Source organism: Odocoileus virginianus, chromosome 27 (genome assembly GCF_023699985.2).
Source record: "Odocoileus virginianus isolate 20LAN1187 ecotype Illinois chromosome 27, Ovbor_1.2, whole genome shotgun sequence".
Lineage (NCBI taxonomy): Eukaryota > Metazoa > Chordata > Mammalia > Artiodactyla > Cervidae > Odocoileus > Odocoileus virginianus.
Window position 1 is genome coordinate 10,720,508 of NC_069700.1, and position 18,710 is coordinate 10,739,217.

At 41.1% G+C, this 18,710-nt stretch overlaps 1 protein-coding gene across 4 annotated transcripts in view; it reads left to right on the forward strand.

The window, feature by feature from the left end:
* The window catches only part of KDM1B (lysine demethylase 1B), a 41,832-nt gene that overhangs the window by 2,389 nt on the left and 20,733 nt on the right, over window positions 1–18,710 (forward strand). For all 4 annotated transcript variants that reach the window (XM_070456190.1, XM_070456193.1, XM_070456192.1 and 1 more), the window contains 8 exons: window positions 1,551–1,650; window positions 2,565–2,692; window positions 3,851–3,940; window positions 4,488–4,599; window positions 5,924–6,040; window positions 11,540–11,578; window positions 14,092–14,296; window positions 16,712–16,896. In XM_070456190.1, coding sequence (XP_070312291.1) covers window positions 1,564–1,650; window positions 2,565–2,692; window positions 3,851–3,940; window positions 4,488–4,599; window positions 5,924–6,040; window positions 11,540–11,578; window positions 14,092–14,296; window positions 16,712–16,896 — 963 coding nt within the window. In that variant the 5' untranslated portion in view covers window positions 1,551–1,563. The remainder of the gene's footprint in view (window positions 1–1,550; window positions 1,651–2,564; window positions 2,693–3,850; window positions 3,941–4,487; window positions 4,600–5,923; window positions 6,041–11,539; window positions 11,579–14,091; window positions 14,297–16,711; window positions 16,897–18,710) is intronic.

Consider the following 18,710-nt stretch of genomic DNA (forward strand, 5'->3'; position numbering starts at 1 on the left):
ATAAGAATTAAGGTAGACAGTAGTACTTTTAAAACCACTAGTGCTTTATCCAGCTACATAATGAGTGTTGTAGGACTAATGGCAATTTTTTAAATGGCTAAGAGCTGTAATGCATTTCAGAATCTGTATACAGTATATTTGTTTGTATACTAACATAATGGTTTTGAGAAAGGGAAGACTGAGTCAAAGGAAAAACATCCATAACGCTGGTGTCAAGATTTCTCAAAGCTGATGTAGATGGCAGATTGAAAGTTTTTACATGTGATGTTCATAATCCATAAAAAGTGCACTTACAAATGTTAGTGTCAATAGTAGGATCACAGTTTATAGTGAAGCAATAGGATTACAAGCCCTTCAAAGCTTTTACCCAAGATTAGGATCATATATGTGGGATTTGTATCTTAAGATAACAACACTTCTCCACTTTCAAATTCCACTTTCAATTGCTTATCTGTAGGTATGTCCTATTTATTTCTCATGCTATTGTGAGTATGTGTGTGGAGTGATTATATTTAAAGTTGATTACAGATCAGGGAGGGAGATGTCTGATAACTGTAGGATCCCTATACTAAACAGTACTTAGTTATGCTAAGCATTTTTCATTCCTTATGTAAGTTAATTGAAAAAAATGCTAGTATGACAAGTCTTAATCATTCATGGATTTATGCATTATGTTTTTGTGTAGACTTTTGATTCTTAATGTTTTAACTGTGCTGTGATGAAACTAGTTTGAGAACTCAATTTGTCCAGTGACTGCCTAACCCAGATTCCTATATTCAGTAGTGACCAGATAGCGTACCTGAGATTTATTTGTTGGGTTTTACTGAGAAGGAATGAATGCTTTTTCTTTTTAAAGTATGGTGGTGGGTGGTGGTTTCGTCAATAAGTCATGTCCAGCTCTTGCCACCCCATGGACTGTAGCCTGCCTACAAGGTCCTGTTTCCATGGGACTTTCCAGGCAAGAATACTGGAGTAGGTTGCCATTTCCTTTTCCAGGGGATCTTCCCAACCCAGGAACCAAACCGAGGTCTCCTGCATTGCAGACAGATTCTTTACTGACTGAGCTATGAGGGAAGCCCGTATACTTTTTAAAGTAAAACAGATCAAAATTTGGGAACTAAGACATAGTGAGAAAGAGAGGAACATAAACAAAAATAAGATATTTTTATTCATTGAATTTTATAAACAGTAGTGTCTTTTGTTTATAGGTTATTCATTCCTGTATATATGTAAAATGTATATACTACTAATGGGTAACATTTATTGAGTACTTATACTGGGCCTGGTGCTTTCAATTATTTTACTTAATCCTCACACCAATACTAGGGTACACACTAGTTGTGCCCATTTTATATATGAGAACGCTGAGGCTTAGTCTTAGCTTAAATAACTTGAAAGCAGTGGTTTCACACTCAGGCCATCTAACTGTACGGCATGCACTCTTACCACCAAAACTACTTAGTAACTTGATTCCAGAGTGTTGAAAGTGTTAGCAGATGCTCTTATTTAATGTTTTCTGGTTTGTTTTTTTTTTTGTTTTTTTTTGACAGATTTTCTGATACAATGGCGACCTCACGGGGGAGAACGAAGAAAAAAGCATCTTTTGATCATTCTCCAGATAGCCTTCCTTTGAGGAGTTCCGGTAGGCAGGTATCGCTTATTTGTTCATTCATTGACCCTGTTTTGAGCCAACAAACTTACTGTGATTGGGACTGAAGAATTAGAGATGAAAGAGCAGAATTCCAGCCCTCAAGGAACTTGCAGTCTAGTGGAAAAATTCACCTTGGGACTTCCAGTGTGATAAAGTGATAGAGTGTAGGAAAAAAAAGCTTATCTGGAGGAGATAAAGGCATTGCTGTGAATCAGCACAGGGTGTTCAGCTGTGTGATTGCCTCCAGGATGTGAGCTAGGGCCAGATCATGCTTGGCTTGATGTCATTCATAGGAATTTAGACCTCAGCTTGTAGTGGTTGGTTGGGTACTGTTTGTGGCTTACTCGCTGCCATCTTTCTTGTAGGGCCTTTTTTTTTTTAAAGGAAAATATTGAATGATGTAATTCTTTCTCTAGAATTTGTCTACAGATCTTTATTGTAGTTTTTAAATCTACAATACTGAGAGGATAGAACTTCTCTAAGCAAAGAGAACAATCTTAATTTGAAAGTGGCTTTCATTTTTTTTGAAAGTGGCTTTCATTTTTTATGATACAGCGTAAAGAATTTTTTTTTTCATTTTTTATTGGTTAGACTATCTGGGTTAGATAATCAGTATTGAAGTAGAGTTGAAACAGCTTTTTCCTAAAAGAAACTCGAATGCATTTTCGGTCTCTACTCAGAGACCTGTTGTCGAAGTGCTGGTTCCAAATTTCTAGCAGATTAGTGAATTGTTTGCACAATACAGTCTCAAGGAAATTGCTGTTATCGTCAGCCCCTACCCTACTACCAGGATGCTGTTGATCTTCACACTTAGAACTTCTAACCTGGAAGTGATTTCAGGAGTAAATATCCCACCGCCTCCACCCTGGGCCGTGGCCAGTGTTGATCTCAACCTCAGCTGGTTCTTTCTCAGGCGAAGAAAAAGGCCCCGGAGACGACGGATGAGGATGAAGACGGTGGGTCAGAGAAAAAGTACAGGAAATGTGAAAAAGCAGGCTGTACGGCCACGTGTCCTGTGTGCTTTGCAAGTACTTCTGAAAGGTCTGTTTAGACGGCGTGTCTTGGCCTCACCTTCCTGCCAATGAGCCCATTCATCTTCAAAGATAGCCTTCCTAAAGATACATAGAGATACCGCTATCCTGCAGTAGAGACATTGCCGGTACATTTTGTACACATTGTACCCCGCTATTCACTCCCTACTAGCTGATACGGCCTGTATCAGCTCTGCACAGTGACCAACCACCTATGCTCACGTCGCATCCCCCAGAGTTGTACCTCTGATGGTCGGGAATGGGGGTATAGCTTGAGGATGCAATGGGGTAGGAGGTGAGGGGGGAGTAGAGAGAACCTTGAGCTTCCTACAGAGACCAATGTTTGCTTATTTCTCTGGGTTGCTTTTCTCCATCTTACACCATACCTCCTCCTCCAAAGATACATACAGGGCTCATTCAAACTACGTAGCTAACTGCACTCTTGCCATTTTTGTTGGGATGATCCAGGCATGACCTTTTACTTCCAGTGGAAAAAAACTTCAGTTAAGATTTAATGAAACCTGGAAAACAATTTCTTTCTTTTTTTTAAATCACAAAGAAGTGGTGGTGGTAGTGTTCATAGTGGCTTTATAGTTCATTCTTTTGCTACATTATTGGCTGCGTGGCAGGTTTTATTTGCCAGATTGCCCCCAGGATGGTCCAATCCCAGCTTTCCAGATGTTGCTACTAGAGACCACACTTCCCTCCTTCACACACATGCCGCAAGCCCACGGCCATCCCGTCTATCATGTCCTAAAACCCTGTCATCAAGGGGAGGGGGGATCGGGATGGGGAACACATGTAAATCCATGGCTGATTCATGTCAGTGTATGACAAAACCCACTACAATATTGTAAAGTAATTAGCCTCCAACTAAAAAACAAACAAACAAAACCCTATCATCACTCCCTGGAGTCCTGATAAAATTAGACCAGGCCCTTTTGATGAGCAGGCAGCTGGGTACCACTGATCTAAGTCCCTGTGTCTTCCCCATGCATTCTTCTGTGCCAATCAACAATTCCATTTCTTCTGTTGTAATCTCCTGGTCATTAAGATTCTAAGTGAAGGTAAGGCAAAATGGGCTCCTAGGAGGTCTTTGATAAATGTTAAAAAAAAAATTGAGAAGTGTTTATTTGTTACCAAAGCTATCTGTTTTTGCTATTTTCAGATGTGCCAAAAATGGCTACACATCCCGATGGTATCACCTCTCCTGTGGGGAGCATTTCTGTAATGAATGCTTTGACCATTACTACAGAAGGTTTGTTCTGATAATTGTTGGAGTTTTCTGGGGTGGAAGGGATGGTGGCTTGGGCAGTGGGCAGTGGAGGGGGTCAGATGGTTAAGCAGCCCCCTCCCCGGGTTACTGAATTATTTCACTGTTTCCTCCATACCTGGGCTGACTACAGGTGTGCCAGAACTTTGATGCTGTAGTTTGCATGTATATATGCTTGTGTGTGCACACTCAGAGCTGAGAAAGCATCTGCCATGAGACAGTTACTCTCTGTAGTTCACAAATTCTGAAGAATTTAGGAGTTGCTTTGCTCTTCTTTGCCAATGCAAAGGGGCAGGAATGAAAAGATTTTGTGGGGGATTCTGACAGAGGGTGCTGGACAGACAGGTAACCTTCCCTTCTTGATAGTTTTAGATACTAGAAATGCAACCTGTTTTATGCGTGCTATGATAACTTACCCCTCCCCACTTATAATATGGCTAGTTAAGTCCTTCACATAAGATTTCTGTCTGCCTCCTGTTTTGAAAACCTGAATAGCTTATTGTTTGATGTATTTATTTTTATTGTTTTTCAGCCATAAGGATGGATATGACAAATATACTACATGGAAAAAAATATGGACAAGCAATGGAAAAACTGAACCTAGTCCCAAAGCTTTCATGGCAGACCAGCAGCTCCCCTACTGGGTAAAAAAGATAAAACTGTATTATTTTGTGAAGCATTTGTAGGGCTTCCCTGGTAGCTCCAGGGTAAAGAGTCCACCTGCCAAGCAGGAAACAGGGCTTTGATCTGTGGGTCGGGAAGATCCCCTGGAGAAGGAAATGGCAACCCACTCCAGTCATTCTTGCCTGGGTAATCTCATGGACAGAGGAGCCTCGCAAGCTACAGTCCACAGGGTAACAAAGAGTTGGACACAACTGAGCAACTAAACAACAGCAAAAGCATTTGTAGCATTAAATGCAGAAGAAATGGATGAAAATTCCAATTTTTAGGAAAGTTTTCTTTAATTCCATTTATTCTTTCTGTAACTACTAAAGGAATTTTTTATTTTTGTGGAAAAATCACCTAACTTGACCTGTAGTATAAAGAAGAAACTAGACTCATTGCCAGCTGGTGATAGCCATTGCTAAGTTTGGTCCATATCTCTCTTCTTTTTTTCTGTTCGTGTTTTTCTGTGTTTATTTAAACACAGTTTCACGCTTTGTATGCAAATCCTAATTAGGTTTAGAATCATGCTTTGCATGTAAGTTTTTAGTAGCTTTTTTAGTTTTTTTAAATTAATTTAACTTTATTTTTTCTATTTAGCCATTCTTTGAAAACACACTTTAGTGATTGTATATATAAGTATACCATCATTCAATAAATTATTTGCAAAAAAAAATTTGCTAATTTATTTAATGTTATAGGTAATTTGAGCTTTTCTCTGCATCCCTTAAAAATTTTTCTTAATTGAAGTGAGATTTACATAACTCTAAATTCACAAAAAATTCACAAGGGAGACTCAAGAGGGAAGAACACACACACACACTTTTGACCGATTCACATTGTTGTACTGCAGAAACCAACACATTGTAAAGCAGTTATCCTCCAATTAAAAAACAAGTTTAAAAAGTTTTTTTCATTAACCGTTTTAAAGTGTACAACTCAGTGGCATTCAGTACATTCACAGTGTGGTCCAATCCCCACCTATATCTATTTCCAGAACATTTTCATCATCCACAAAGGAGACTTGTGCCCATTCAGCCGTCACCTCCCATTCCTCCCTACCCCCACCCCCTGGCAACCACTAATCTGCTGTCTCAATGAATTTACCATTTTGGATGCTTTATATAAAGGAATCAGGCAGTATGTGACCTTTTACATTTGGCTTCTTTCACTTAACCTCATGCATTTGATGCTGAACCTTTGTTAACCCAGATCATGTGGAGGAGATGGCCAAGGAAGAGATAGAAGAAATGCTCGCTCGAGAGGTACCAACTCATTGCCCTTGACTTCTTACTTTCCATCTAGGTTCAATGTACCAAACCTGAGTGTAGGAAATGGAGGCAGCTTACCAAGGAGATCCAGCTGACTCCCCAGATAGCAAAGACCTACCGTTGTGGTATGAAACCAAATACTGCTGTTAAGGTAAGATGTCTTTGGTTTTCTGTTTGAATTAATTGTTGGGTTAGTTTAGTTGTCAGTCGGTAGTAATGACGTAAATTTTTCCTTTATCGTATTGATCATTGTGTCAGGATGGTACTATCCCATGTATAAGAGAACCTCCACTACAATAGCTTAACTGATTAAGGCTTTTATTTTTCTCTCATTATAGACAGTTTAGAAGCAGGCGGTCCAGAGTTGGTATAGTTGCCCAGGGAATTCTCCTTCTAGTTGCCAGCTCTCTCACAAGATCATTACTGCACTGTCAGCCATCATTCCAAGTTCAAAGTAGAAAAGATGGGAAAGGCTGGAGTATCATAAGCCAAGTCTCTCCTCCTTTTACTGGGAAACCAGGAGCTTTCCTGGAAGTTCCAACAGTAGATTTCTATTTATAGCTCTTCGGCCAGGGTAGGATCTCACAGCTACTCTGAACAACAGTGGTGACAAAGGAAGAAGATATTCCGTAACTGTTGCATGTTTTATATTTTATAACTGGAGGGAAATCTTTCGTAGCAGCATCAAAATTAGGATCCTGTTAATAAAGAGTGAAGGATGAATATATGTTTGGGCTCAGTAGACAGGAGTTTGAGCAAATGCAGAGAGATAGTGAAGGACAGAGAAGCCTGGCATGCTGCAGTTCATGGGTTTGCAGAGAGTCGGACACGAATTAGCGACTGAATGACAATAACCATATGTTTGGGCTATTAGCAGTCTTTCTTAATTGGTATATTGTGCCTCTTTGGAGATCTGACAATTGCTTAGCATTGAAAAATGTGCTAATTGCTTCAAAGTGTTAAAGCATTCATCTATAGAGTGTGTCTTGTTTTATCAGTACATTAAAGAATATTCAAGAATTGTAATCTCAGATGCAAGATGGTTTTCCTTTCTGAAAATTTTGACTTAATTCACATAGCTTAATTCACAAAATTCACCCTCTTAAAGTATATAAGTTTATACTTATATATATAAGTGGTTTGTGGTACTAATATATTCACAGATAGGCATTTATCACCAGCAAAATATTTTCTTAGTTCAAATTCTGCTTTAAAGAATGAATGAGAAACATTTGAAAAGCTTTATAAAGTTTATGATCAAGTTTTTCAAAGCCTGGGATTTAAGATACAAATATTATTGAAGTGACTCATAATTATTATAAGTATATTTGGAAGATTTTGCAGAGTAAACTGGTGAGAAAAATGGTATGAATATTTAGGAGTTCTGTTTTCTATAGTTTTAAATTTTACATAAGCATTACGTAAATATAACCTTAAGTTTAAAAAAGTGAATTGAACATATGTGTGCATATGTAAGTACATGCACACACATAATATGTAAATAAAAAAATGAAAGTCCCCTTTAAACCATCTCTTTCTTCCCACTCTGATAGATAACAACTCTTAATGATTCATTTATGCTACTGGAACTTTCTTTATGCTCTCATTATGTATTTATGGTAGGGCACTTTTTTTTTTAAGCACTGGAAACAAATATCTAAACTACTCTTTAAAGGTTTAAAGAAATATAGCTCAGAGTGATCATAGCCTCTAAGGATGGTATCTTATCTTTTAAATCCCTTCTGCCCAAGAAATCCTCCCTTGAGATCCTCTAGCTCCATTCTGATTGATTACCGTCTATAGCCTCAACTTTTGAAATATTTATTTAAATGGTGTTTATTGACTCAGAGTCCCTTTGGTTTTCAGCTTGGTCCTCTGTCAAGGACAGAGTCTGGAAAGGATTATTTGTAAAACATTACAAAGAATGGTAGCAAACAATGCACACTGTTTGCAGCTCACTTTTTGTCATTTAATGTATCTTGAGGATGCTTCTGTCTCAGTGCATAAAGAGCTCTTCTCCTATAAAGACTGTATAGTACGTAGTCCACTGAATGGATAGATTGTGATGAATTTGGCGTGGTCGAAGGGCATTTAGGTGACATTTAAACGTTTAGCGTCAGTGAGTGCACTGTAGTGAATAGCTTCATGCCTTTGCTGGTTTTTAGTGTATTTGTGGGATCCATTCTGAGAAATAACATTACTGTCAAAGAGCATATCCAGCTTTTTACAGTTTTATTTATGTATTTTTATTTTTGCTGGCCTGGATCTTCCTTGCTGTGTGCAGGCTTTCTGTAGTAGTGGTGAGTGGGCCTAGTCTTCATCGCAGTGCGAGGGCCTCGCTCGCGTGGCAGTGGCTTCCCTTGTTGCAGACACGGGCTGAGGCTCACGGGCTGCAGTAGTTGCAGCCTGCGGGCTTAGTGGTTGTGGCTCGTGAGCTCTAGAATTCTGACTCAGGAGCCCTGGCGTCCGGGCTTGGCTGCTCCGAGACATGTGGGATCTTCCCAGCTCAGGAACGGAACCCGTGTCCCCTGCATTGGCAGGCAGATTCTTATGTTCTGTGCCTCCAGGGAAGTCCTATCAAGCTGTTTTAATTTGAAATAATCCTTAGACCCACAAGAGGATGTATAACTTGTGTGTAAGGGGTAAACAATAAAGTTGAACACTCACCGTGTCCTCACACCCAGCTTTAGAAACAGAGCGTGACCGGTGCCTCCGTAACTCCCGAGGTGCCTCGCAGTGGTTGTCTTCCTCTGCCTCTCCTGCAAGAGCAAGCAGTATTTCAAATTTCGTATTTATTATTCCTCTGCTTTTTGTTTTTGAGTTGATACATATGTATGAAACCCTAAATAACATGTGAAGTTTTGCATATTTTATGTTGGTTGGAAATTGTACCCTGTTGTTTGCGTTCTTCTGCAGCTTTCTTCTTTTCCTTAACACTGAGGCTTTTCGGTTGCCTCCGTGTTGATGCCTGCAGCTCTGAGTCATTACTTGTCCCTGCTGTGTAATTTTGCTGTGGATCTACCTTAGCGTGTCTGTTCTCTTGTTCATAGGTGTGTGGGGGTTGTTTCTAGTTTGGGGCTCTCTTGTTCTTTCATGTCTCTCCTGTGCTGTGCTCAGTCATGTCCGACTCTTCGTGACCCTGTGGACTGTAGCCCACCAGGCTCCTCTATCCATGGAATTCTCCAGCAAGAATATTGGAGTAGGTTGCCATTTCCTGTTCCAGTTTTCCTCGTGCACACGTGCAAAGAGTTTCTCTGGAATATATTCCAAGGGCTAAATTTCCCAGATGATATGGTATGCCAATCTTCAGTTTATTTAGGTAATTTTTTAAATTGAAATATACAAACAGAAAGCACACAAGTCAAAATGCCATAGCTCAGCGAATTTTCAGAGTCTACATTTAGCCAGGTCCCAGTAAAGACAGCTGAGCACCAAAGGATTGATACTTTTGAACTGTGGTGTTGGAGAAGACTCTTGAGAGTCCCTTGGACAGCAAGGAAATCAAACCAGTCAATCTGAAAAGAGTCAACCCTGAATATTGATTGCAAGGACTGATGCTTCCTAAACTTTGACCACCTGATGCGAAGAACCAACTCATTGGAAAAGACCCTGATGCTGGGAAAGATTGAAGGCAGGAAGAGAAGGGGATGACAGAGGATGAGATGGTTGGATGGCATCACCAGCTCAATGGACATGAGTTTGAACAAGCTCCAGGAGTTGGTGATGGACAGGGAAGCCTGGCGTGCTGCAGTCCATGGGGGTCACCACAACTGAGCAACTGAACTCAACTGAACAGTAAAGAAATTGACCAGCCTCTCAGAAGCACCCTTGCACCACCTTTCACTTAAAGAGTCCATCCCTTCCCCCTGCCCAGAGTAACTACTTAACTTCCTCTTCTTCCCCATCCAAATACTAACCAGCCTGACCCCTCTTAGCTTCTGAGATCAGAGAGGAAAGGAGCTTTCAGGGTGGTGTGGCTATAGGTCCCTACTTACCCTTCCAACTTACAACACTGTGGATGTTGCTTCCTGTTGAACTTTATGTAAATGGAATAATACAATATGCATGCTTTTGGGTGTGGCTTCTTTCAACTCACTGTCATGTTTGGAAGGTGCATCCATGCCGTGATGTGTGTTGCAGTTTACTCTCATTGCCCTACCATTGTTTGACTGTAGTACAGTTTGTTTCTGCCTTCTCCTCTTGATGGACTTCTGGTTTGTGTTTAGGTTTTCTCTCTTACAAACTATGCTTCTTCGAGCATTTTCTAATCCTTTTCTTGGTGCCATGTGGACGAGCGTCTCTCCCGAAAGTAACAGTCATGCCTTGTTCTATTGCACTTCGCTTTTTTGCGCTTCACAGATATGCATTTTTTTACAAATTGAAACTTTGTGACAACTCTGCATTGTCAGATGATGGTTAGCATATTTAGCAATAAAGTATTTTTACTTTATTTATTTATTTATTTTTGGCTGTGCTGAGTCTTCATTTTGGCACAGGGGCTCTGGGGCACTTGGGCTCTGTAGTTTTAGCACACTGGCTTTAGTTGCCCCAAGGCATGTGGAATCTTCCCTGACCAGGGAGCAAATCCCTGTCCCCTGCTTTGGCAGGCGGATTCTTAACCACTGGACCATCAGGGCAGTCCCTGAGGTGTTTTTTAATTAAAGTATGTGCAGGTTTTTTTTTTTTTAAGCTATTGCACACTTAATAGACTACAGTATAGTGTAAACATAACTTTTGTATGCACTGGGAAACCAAAAAACTCTTTTGAGTCACTTCTATTGTGACGCTTGCTTTATTGCAATGGTTCGTCTCAAACTGAGCCCACGATGTCTCTGAGATATGTCTGTATAGCAAGACTAGAATTGTTGGGCATAATGCAGTCATATCTGCAGGGCTTGATTCCAGGACCCTGCAGGTATCAAAATCTGAAGATGCTCAAGTCCTTTGTATAAGATGGCATAGTATTGCATGTAACCTACACACATCCTCTCGTGTACTTTAGTTCATCTGTAGATTACTTTTAATATTTGATATAATGTAAATTCTATATAAATAGTTGCTGGTGCACGGCAAATTCAGATTTTACTTTTTGGAACTTTCTGCAGTGTTTTTGAATATATTTTAATCCGAGGCTGACTGAATTTGTGGATGTAGAACTGATCATAGCATGTACATCTTCAGTTATACAAGATAATGCCAAATTATCATGCATTTAAAGGTCTCATATTTTGTCAGATTGTTCTCCAGATTATTACATATTGTTGTAGGTTGCCACCGAGGACATCCTTGCAAGAGGAGCTGTCTTCCTCACACTCTCACTCATGTGGGTGTTTTATCACACTTTCTCTTTTCCAATCTAAGTGATGAAAAGAGGTATCTTATTAAAGGTAAACTGACACTTATGACTGTATTTTAGGGACTTCCCAGGTGATCCAGTGGTTAAGACTTCACCTTCAATGCAGAGGGTATACATTTGAGTGCTGGTCAGGGATCTAAGATCCCACATTCTTTGAGGCCAAAAAACCCAGAAGCAATGGTATAACACATTCAATAAAGACTTTAAAAATGGTCCACATCAATGAATCTTTGAAAAAAAAAGACTATATTTTATAATTAAACTTAATTAATACTTTTTGTCTTGTTTTTGCAGCCTGAGACCTCAGACCATTGTTCCCTCCCAGAGGATCTAGTGAGTATTTCTACACGTTTCAGATTAGCCTGCATCACACTTTCAGTGATAAGTATGATAAGTAAAACACAGTAACAATGTTATGAGTGTCTATTTGGTTGCTGATCAAAGGCTTTTTAATCTCACGTGGTAACTATGTGATGAAAATGCTAGCAGGAATGGTGTTATGAATGATCCTCACCCAACTTGAAAAAAAAACACTAAAATTTTATTGTTTTATATTTAAAGGAAATAAAAAGGCAGAAACTGACGCCGTGCCTTCCTACAAGGATCAGACTTGTTATACTTGTTTTCCAGGGGGGAATTTATGACCTTCTCGCCACTTGAATCGTTCCAGGAAACGAACAAGAGGCCCATAATTTGATGGTCTTGGCCCAGATTCAGCTGTGAGAGGGTTCTCGTGTTATTCTGACCTCAGTGTAACTGCTTTGTCCCGTCTCTGCCCAGATGTGGAAGGGGCAGCAGCTGGCAGAGCCTCGCCACGTGTCGCTTGTCTTAGGAAACTTTGCTCCCTGAGCTGACTGGTTTTGCCACAGAGCCAGATCCAACGGCTATTTCAGAAGATGATTTTTTTTTTAAATTATGAGTTTCTGAGTTATTATGCATGACAGTGATTCAGATTGTTAGTTTGTGGTTTTTCTAGATGTGAAACTCAGGGAATGTGATTGATGTTCAGGCAGAGGGAGAACTGACCCCTGGCATGTCTGTTCTGTTACATAAAGGGCTATGTGAGACACACACATACAGCCACATTAAAATAAATAAATAACTGTACCTCAAACATTTCTACACTAAAGCAGTGGCCCAAATAATTTCTGGATTCAGGGTAAATGAGATGACATTATAGAAACAAAGGAAAAAATAACTTTAAATACAGTTTAAAAAATTACTTTATGAATATTTCCCCTAGTGTTCAGACCATTGTGCTCTCAAGGAATCTGAACTTTAGGACAGAGGCCATATTCTTAGGATAAAAGAACCTTAAAAAGTTCCCAAAAGTCCCTGGATGTTCATATGCCAGTTACTTATTTTTGTCTTCAGTTAAGAAAGACTCTGGGGCAGGTTTATGAAATGGAACTTTCCTTCTTTTTGGTCCAGCGCAGGCTGGTCAAGGGTAGCCACACCTAAAACAAGCCTCGAGGACAAAGATTGCAAACAGAAAAGCTATCAGGGGCCAGGCAAGTAAAATGAACGTGTGAGGGACTTTCCTGGTGGTCCAGTGGTTAAGACTTCGCCTTCCAGTGCGAAGGGAGGTGGGGGTTCGACCCCTGGTCAGGGAGCTGAGATCTCACATGCCTCATGGCCAAAAAAACAAAAGGTATATAACAGAAGCAATATTGTAGCAGATTTAGTAAGTAAAAAAAAAAAGGTCTGCATCAAAAAAAGAAAAGAAAGTGTGAACCAGCTGGGAATAATTTATGAGGGATGTTGGGGCTTGTAGTAAGCTGAGAAAATGCTTGCCTGAGATTTGGACTCTGAAATCTGAAGGGCAAATAATGCATCTTTAATTCATAAACCACAGCTTGATGGCAGGTGGCATTTGCTTGGAGACTGGAGAACTAACATCAAGAGGGTTCCCGAGCCCAGGGTTCTTCTTTATTAGATTCCTGGAATTCCTGAAGCATACATTCAAGATCATGTTTAGCAAAATCTACCTCTTATAGGATTTCTGGAGTGTTGCTTTAGAAGCAGGTAAATTTTATTTTTATCTCAACAGTCATCACCAGGCTGCTTTGATCGAATGACTCCATATGTTAATTCAAAATCTGGAATATGATCACATATTTTAAGACCAAAAATAGTTTCTTCAGTCTACATGGAGCATCTTATTTTGCTGATTGTCATGTATTTTTCCCTCTGAAAAAAAATTTTCGTAACCTCTGGCAAAAAGCAGTAATATTTGACTGCTGTTTCAGAGAATTTTTTTGTTTTTTTTTTGCTGAATTTTGCAGTTTCCATTAGCTTTAGATCCTAAGTTAAAAGGGGGAAGGGCCAGGTGATACATGATTCCTGAACAGAAGGAAGTTCCTCGTGTCAGACTTAAACAAACCTAGGCTTCCTGGAGAGTCAGTGGAGGCACCATCAAGACTTATCTGATGTTGGGACTTCCCTGGTGGTCCAGTGGCTGAGACTCTGTGCTCCCAATGCAGGGGGCATGCTTTTGATCCCTAGTCAAGCACTAGGATCCCTTATGCCACAGGACGCAGCCAGAAAAAAAAAAAAGACTTAACCTGGTGTTGGTGAAGTTTTTTCCCGGGGGGAAAGGGAGACCTCTTGCTGTTGATCTGAAGGAACTCGGCTTAAGAAACATGCTCTCCAGATTTCATCAGGGGTCTTTATTTCTCAGTCTGCCTGTGCAGGACTCTGGTCTAGGACTGAGCAAAGGCACAGGACAAGGGTGGAGGATGAATGAGAATGAATGACAGAACGAGAACCCTCTGTCCTTGGTGGACCCTGCATGTCTGTTTCTTGTCCGCCATTGTCCCTGTTTGTCTTGCTCTGCCCCCTTGCAGAGAGTGTCGGAAGTGTCCAACCACTGGTGGTACTCCATGCTCATCTTACCTCCTTTGCTGAAAGACAGCGTGGCTGCTCCCCTGCTCTCGGCCTACTACCCAGACTGCGTGGGCATGAGTCCATCCTGCACCAGCACGCACCGCGTGGCCAGCGACGCCAGCCCCGGGAAGCTGGAGCACCCCAAGGCGGTCCCTTCTGTGCTGGGTGAGCGCTGGGCCTGGCCCTCCCTGCCTTCCCTCCCCTACCTTGCCCTGGAAATGTGTGGGTGAGCAGAATGGAAAAGATGGTTTTTTTGTTTGTTTGTTTTAAATGTGTTCACTTGATACCGAGAACCTCATTATTTCATGAATCTGGTTTTACTGTGGATCACTCATATTATTTGTACACATTAGTTAATTTTTCCTTTAATCATTGGGAACGCCTGTAACACTTTTCTAGGAATTGTACCTACGGAGTTTAATGAGCATTTCTTTGAAAGTTGGATAGCTGCGTAATTTGATGATAGTGCCTACTCACTCTGGCATGCCAGAAGAAAGTTTTGACTCGATGAGCCACCTTTCTTTTTTCTCTTTGAGTCATTCTGCTTCTAATTATGCCATTGATAATTACAGTCAAAACGACCCACTCTTGAAAAAACTTCAGGTCAAGGCAAGCTGACTGATGACTGTTTACTTTCAAGGGATTTAAAAAATTCTCCGTCAGAAATCTCTGTGTACGAGTGAGAATTCTACATCATCTCCTGCGCACTAACCAACTTCATCTTTGGTGCAAGTGGATTTTTACATTGTGGCCTTTTATTAAGGTTTTAACTAGTAGCACTGGACCCTCCAAAAGTCGAGATGTGGTCGAAATCACAACGGAAGTGATAAATCCCAGTGTTAACGAAGGTGGAATGAAACAGGCCCTCAGACACTAATTAGTTGGTGTGTACATATATGAAGGGCAGTTTGGCAGTGTGAATCAAAAACCTTACAGTAGATCCTCTTTGGTTGTAGGAATTTATCCTAAATTATGGAAGATTATCAAAAGTAAGTCCAAAGATGTGTGGTGTTTATAGTAGTGAAATAATTGAATAAAATAAAAATGCCCAGAAATAGGGGAGTAGATAATAAATAAGATAGCACTGTATGTGCATGGAAGTCATGTTTAATGATACGGGACAGTGTTCTTGAAAAGCAGGTAGGAAAAAAAACCCTTTTCAGTGCATTTTTTTGGGCTTTTTTTCTTTCTTTCATAGAGGCAGAACGTAGGTTAGTCTGGGTTTAACACCACTCAAGGATTATCAGGGGTTAGTGATTGGTTATTTACTTCTGTGAGCCTGTCTTCTAATCAGAAAAACTTCAATAATAGTTTCTTTTAAGATACATTTCCGTGGGGATTTGGCATTCGGTTGGGTTTGGAATTTCAGGTTTGCAAGATGAAGTTGTTGTTCAGTTGCTAAGTCATGTCCAACTCTTTGTGACCCTGTGGCCTGTAGCACACCAGGTTTCCCTGTCCTTCACTGTCTCCTGGACTTTGCTCAAACTCACATCCATAGAGTCAATGATGCCATCCGACCATCTCATCCTCTGTCACCCCCTTCTCCTCCTGCCTTCAATCTTTCCCAGCCTCAGGGTCTTTTCCAGTGAGTCGGCTCTTCACATCAGGTGGCCAGCATATTGGAGCTTCAGTTTCAGCATCAGTCCTTTCAATGAATATTCAGGCTTGATTTCCTTTAGGATTGATTGGTTGCATCTCCTTGCTGTCCAGGGGAACTCTCAAGGTCTTCTGCAACACCACAGATTGCAAGATGAAGACATTCTGGAAATCTGTTGAGAAACAATGTGAATATCTAGCACTCAAAGGAGAAGGCAATGGCACCCCACTCCAGTACTCTTGCCTGGAAGATCCCATGGATGGAGGAGCCTGGTGGGCTGCAGTCCATGGTGTCGCTACGAGTCGGACACGACTAAGCGACTTAACTTTCACTTTTCACTTTCATGCATTGGAGGAGGAAATGGCAGCCCACTCCAGTATTCTTGCCTGGAGAATCCCAGGGATGGGGGAGCCTGGTGGGCTGCCATCTATAGGGTCGCACAGAGTCGGACACGACTGAAGGGACTTAGCAGCAGCAGCGGCACTCAAACATGATTAAGATGGCAGATTTTATAGCACATGTTTTTCTTTAACAAAAATTTTTTTAAATTTCTGTGCCACAGAAGTTGAATTTGTGAAGAAAGAATGGGGAAATATTTTTTAATTTCCACCTAGCAGGTCTAATTGGACAGAGGAAGTGAAAGCATTTACGTAGGACAGACCGGGAAGCTTGTCTGGGCCCTCCCTTCTGGCTTGTTTTCTTTCTGCTCTTCTGCTTACCCAGATTTCCCTGGTGGCCCAGACAGTAAAGAATCTGCCTGCAATGCATGAGACCCAGGTTTGATCCCTGGGTCGGGAAGATCCCCTGGAGAACGAAATGGCAACCCACTTCAGTATTCATGCCTGGAGAATCCGATGGACCGAGGAACCTGGCGGGCTACAGTCCATGGGGTCGCAAAGAGTCGGACATGACTGAGCGACTAACACTTACCCAGACTTGGAATTTACAGCCTGTGAGATTTACTCCTTTGCTTCTCCCCTCAGTTCCAGGCATGAACCGGTACTTCCAGCCTTTCTACCAGCCCAACGAGTGCGGCAAAGCCTTGTGCGTGCGGCCAGACGTGATGGAGCTGGATGAGCTCTACGAGTTCCCGGAGTACTCTCGGGACCCCACCATGTATCTGGCTCTGCGGAACCTTGTCCTCGCCCTGTGGTTCACTAACTGCAAGGTGAGTGGAGGGCAGGCTGGCCAGCAGCTCGTGGACACAGACTTCTCTTAGAGGAGTGGCGTGGTCTCCTTTAGATCCGTGTGTCTCCACCACGCGTTTGGGTGGATACTGTCTGTGTGGGGGCTGTCCTGTGCATTGTAGGGTGTTGAGGCAGCATCCCTGGCCTCTACCCACTAGATGCCATAGCAACCCCCCACCCCACAACCCAGTGTGATAGCCAAAAATGTCTCCAGATATTGCCAAACGGGGCCGCGTCTCAGCACCTGAGAACCACTGCTTTAGACCATGTGTCACCAGAACTCTTGACGCTCTAGTGAGTGAGTATACGGTGCACAGTTGGGTCAAGGAGTTCCAATGATAATGCCAGGAGAAAAAAGAATAAAACATTAACGATTGGATCATAAACCCCCTGGAGGGCAGGAATTCTTACTCTGTGTGTTTTCCTTAAGCATCTGAAACCAGTGATTGGTTCTTTTCTGGGACTGAATGAATGTTAGGGACTTCAAACAGCACTTAGCTTGAAAGGGATAAAGATAAATTGGGGGATGGATGGGTGGGGAGACTACAGTTGGTTTTTTTTTTTTTTTGATGATAATTATCTTTTATTTATTTATTTTTTTTTAGTTTAGCTTTTTTTTTTCCATTTATTTTTATTAGTTGGAGGCTAATTACTTTACATCATTGCAGTGGTTTTTGTCATACATTGAAATGAATTAGCCATGGATTTACATGTATTCTACAGTTTTTTTTTTAAGCAAAGTCTTTCCTGACCCTAGTATTTTTCCAATTTATTAATTTCTTCTGCAATTATTTGAGTGACTGCTGAATGTAGAACATTTTGCCAGACTGCCAGTCTTGGTTAAAGAAAGATATTCTGGGTCTGCTCTGGTATTTCATTGAATTAGACCCCAGCCCTAGATAATTGGATTAAGTTACAGCTATAAATGCAGTTGATATGAATTATACCCAGGTGAGTGGGTTGGGCAAAGTAGAGTTACTCATTTCCTCTCCAGCAGCCTTAAAGTAGGTATTCAGTAAACATTTGCTGAACAAAACAAAACTGTGGTCAGAATTTTCCTGTAAATAAGCTGTGAAGATGCATTTTTCAGAAACAGCCTTGGGTTCATTTTTCGTGACATTTCTTTTTAGTTGACTTTGAAATTGGACTTATGCTGTGGAAGACTTATTTAAAAAGTCCTCCACTTGTCAGTGTGGATCTGTTTTCATTTGTAATAGGATCATAAGATGTGTCTGTTTAATACTCTAGTGGGGAAACTAAAATATGGTTGCTTTTAAGGAGTCAGAAAAACAAGGAGTCAGACTATGATTTTTTTTTTTTAAGTCATGAATACAAACACATTTTTTAATCTTCTGCTGCAATCCAAGCCAATGTTGTACTTGTTATTTCTCTCGTATTTTGAGCCTGTAGTCATCTTCCTGTGCTTGATCAGATTCTCTTGGAGCTGGGGGTTGGGGACAAGTAGAGGAAAGACCAGTATGGGCACCTCCCCTCTGTGCCCCGTGGCCCAAACCTGTTCTAACTTCACGACCCTGCGAGGAGGCCACCTTACTCTTGAATCTTTGAGCTGAACCAACCCTTACCAAAGCTTCTGGAGTAAACAAGGTCAGGGTCTTTTTTTTTTTTTTCTGAAAAGTTCCTAAGTCCGTTCCTCCTTCATCTTATCAGTGATGAGAACCCAGCTTTTTCAGATCCCAGGGCCAACAGCAGCCTGGGTTTCTATAATGGCCTTTGTTTTGTGGTTTGTTGAGTCAGGAATATATTTGTGGTGTGCGCTGCACCCACACTCCCCGTA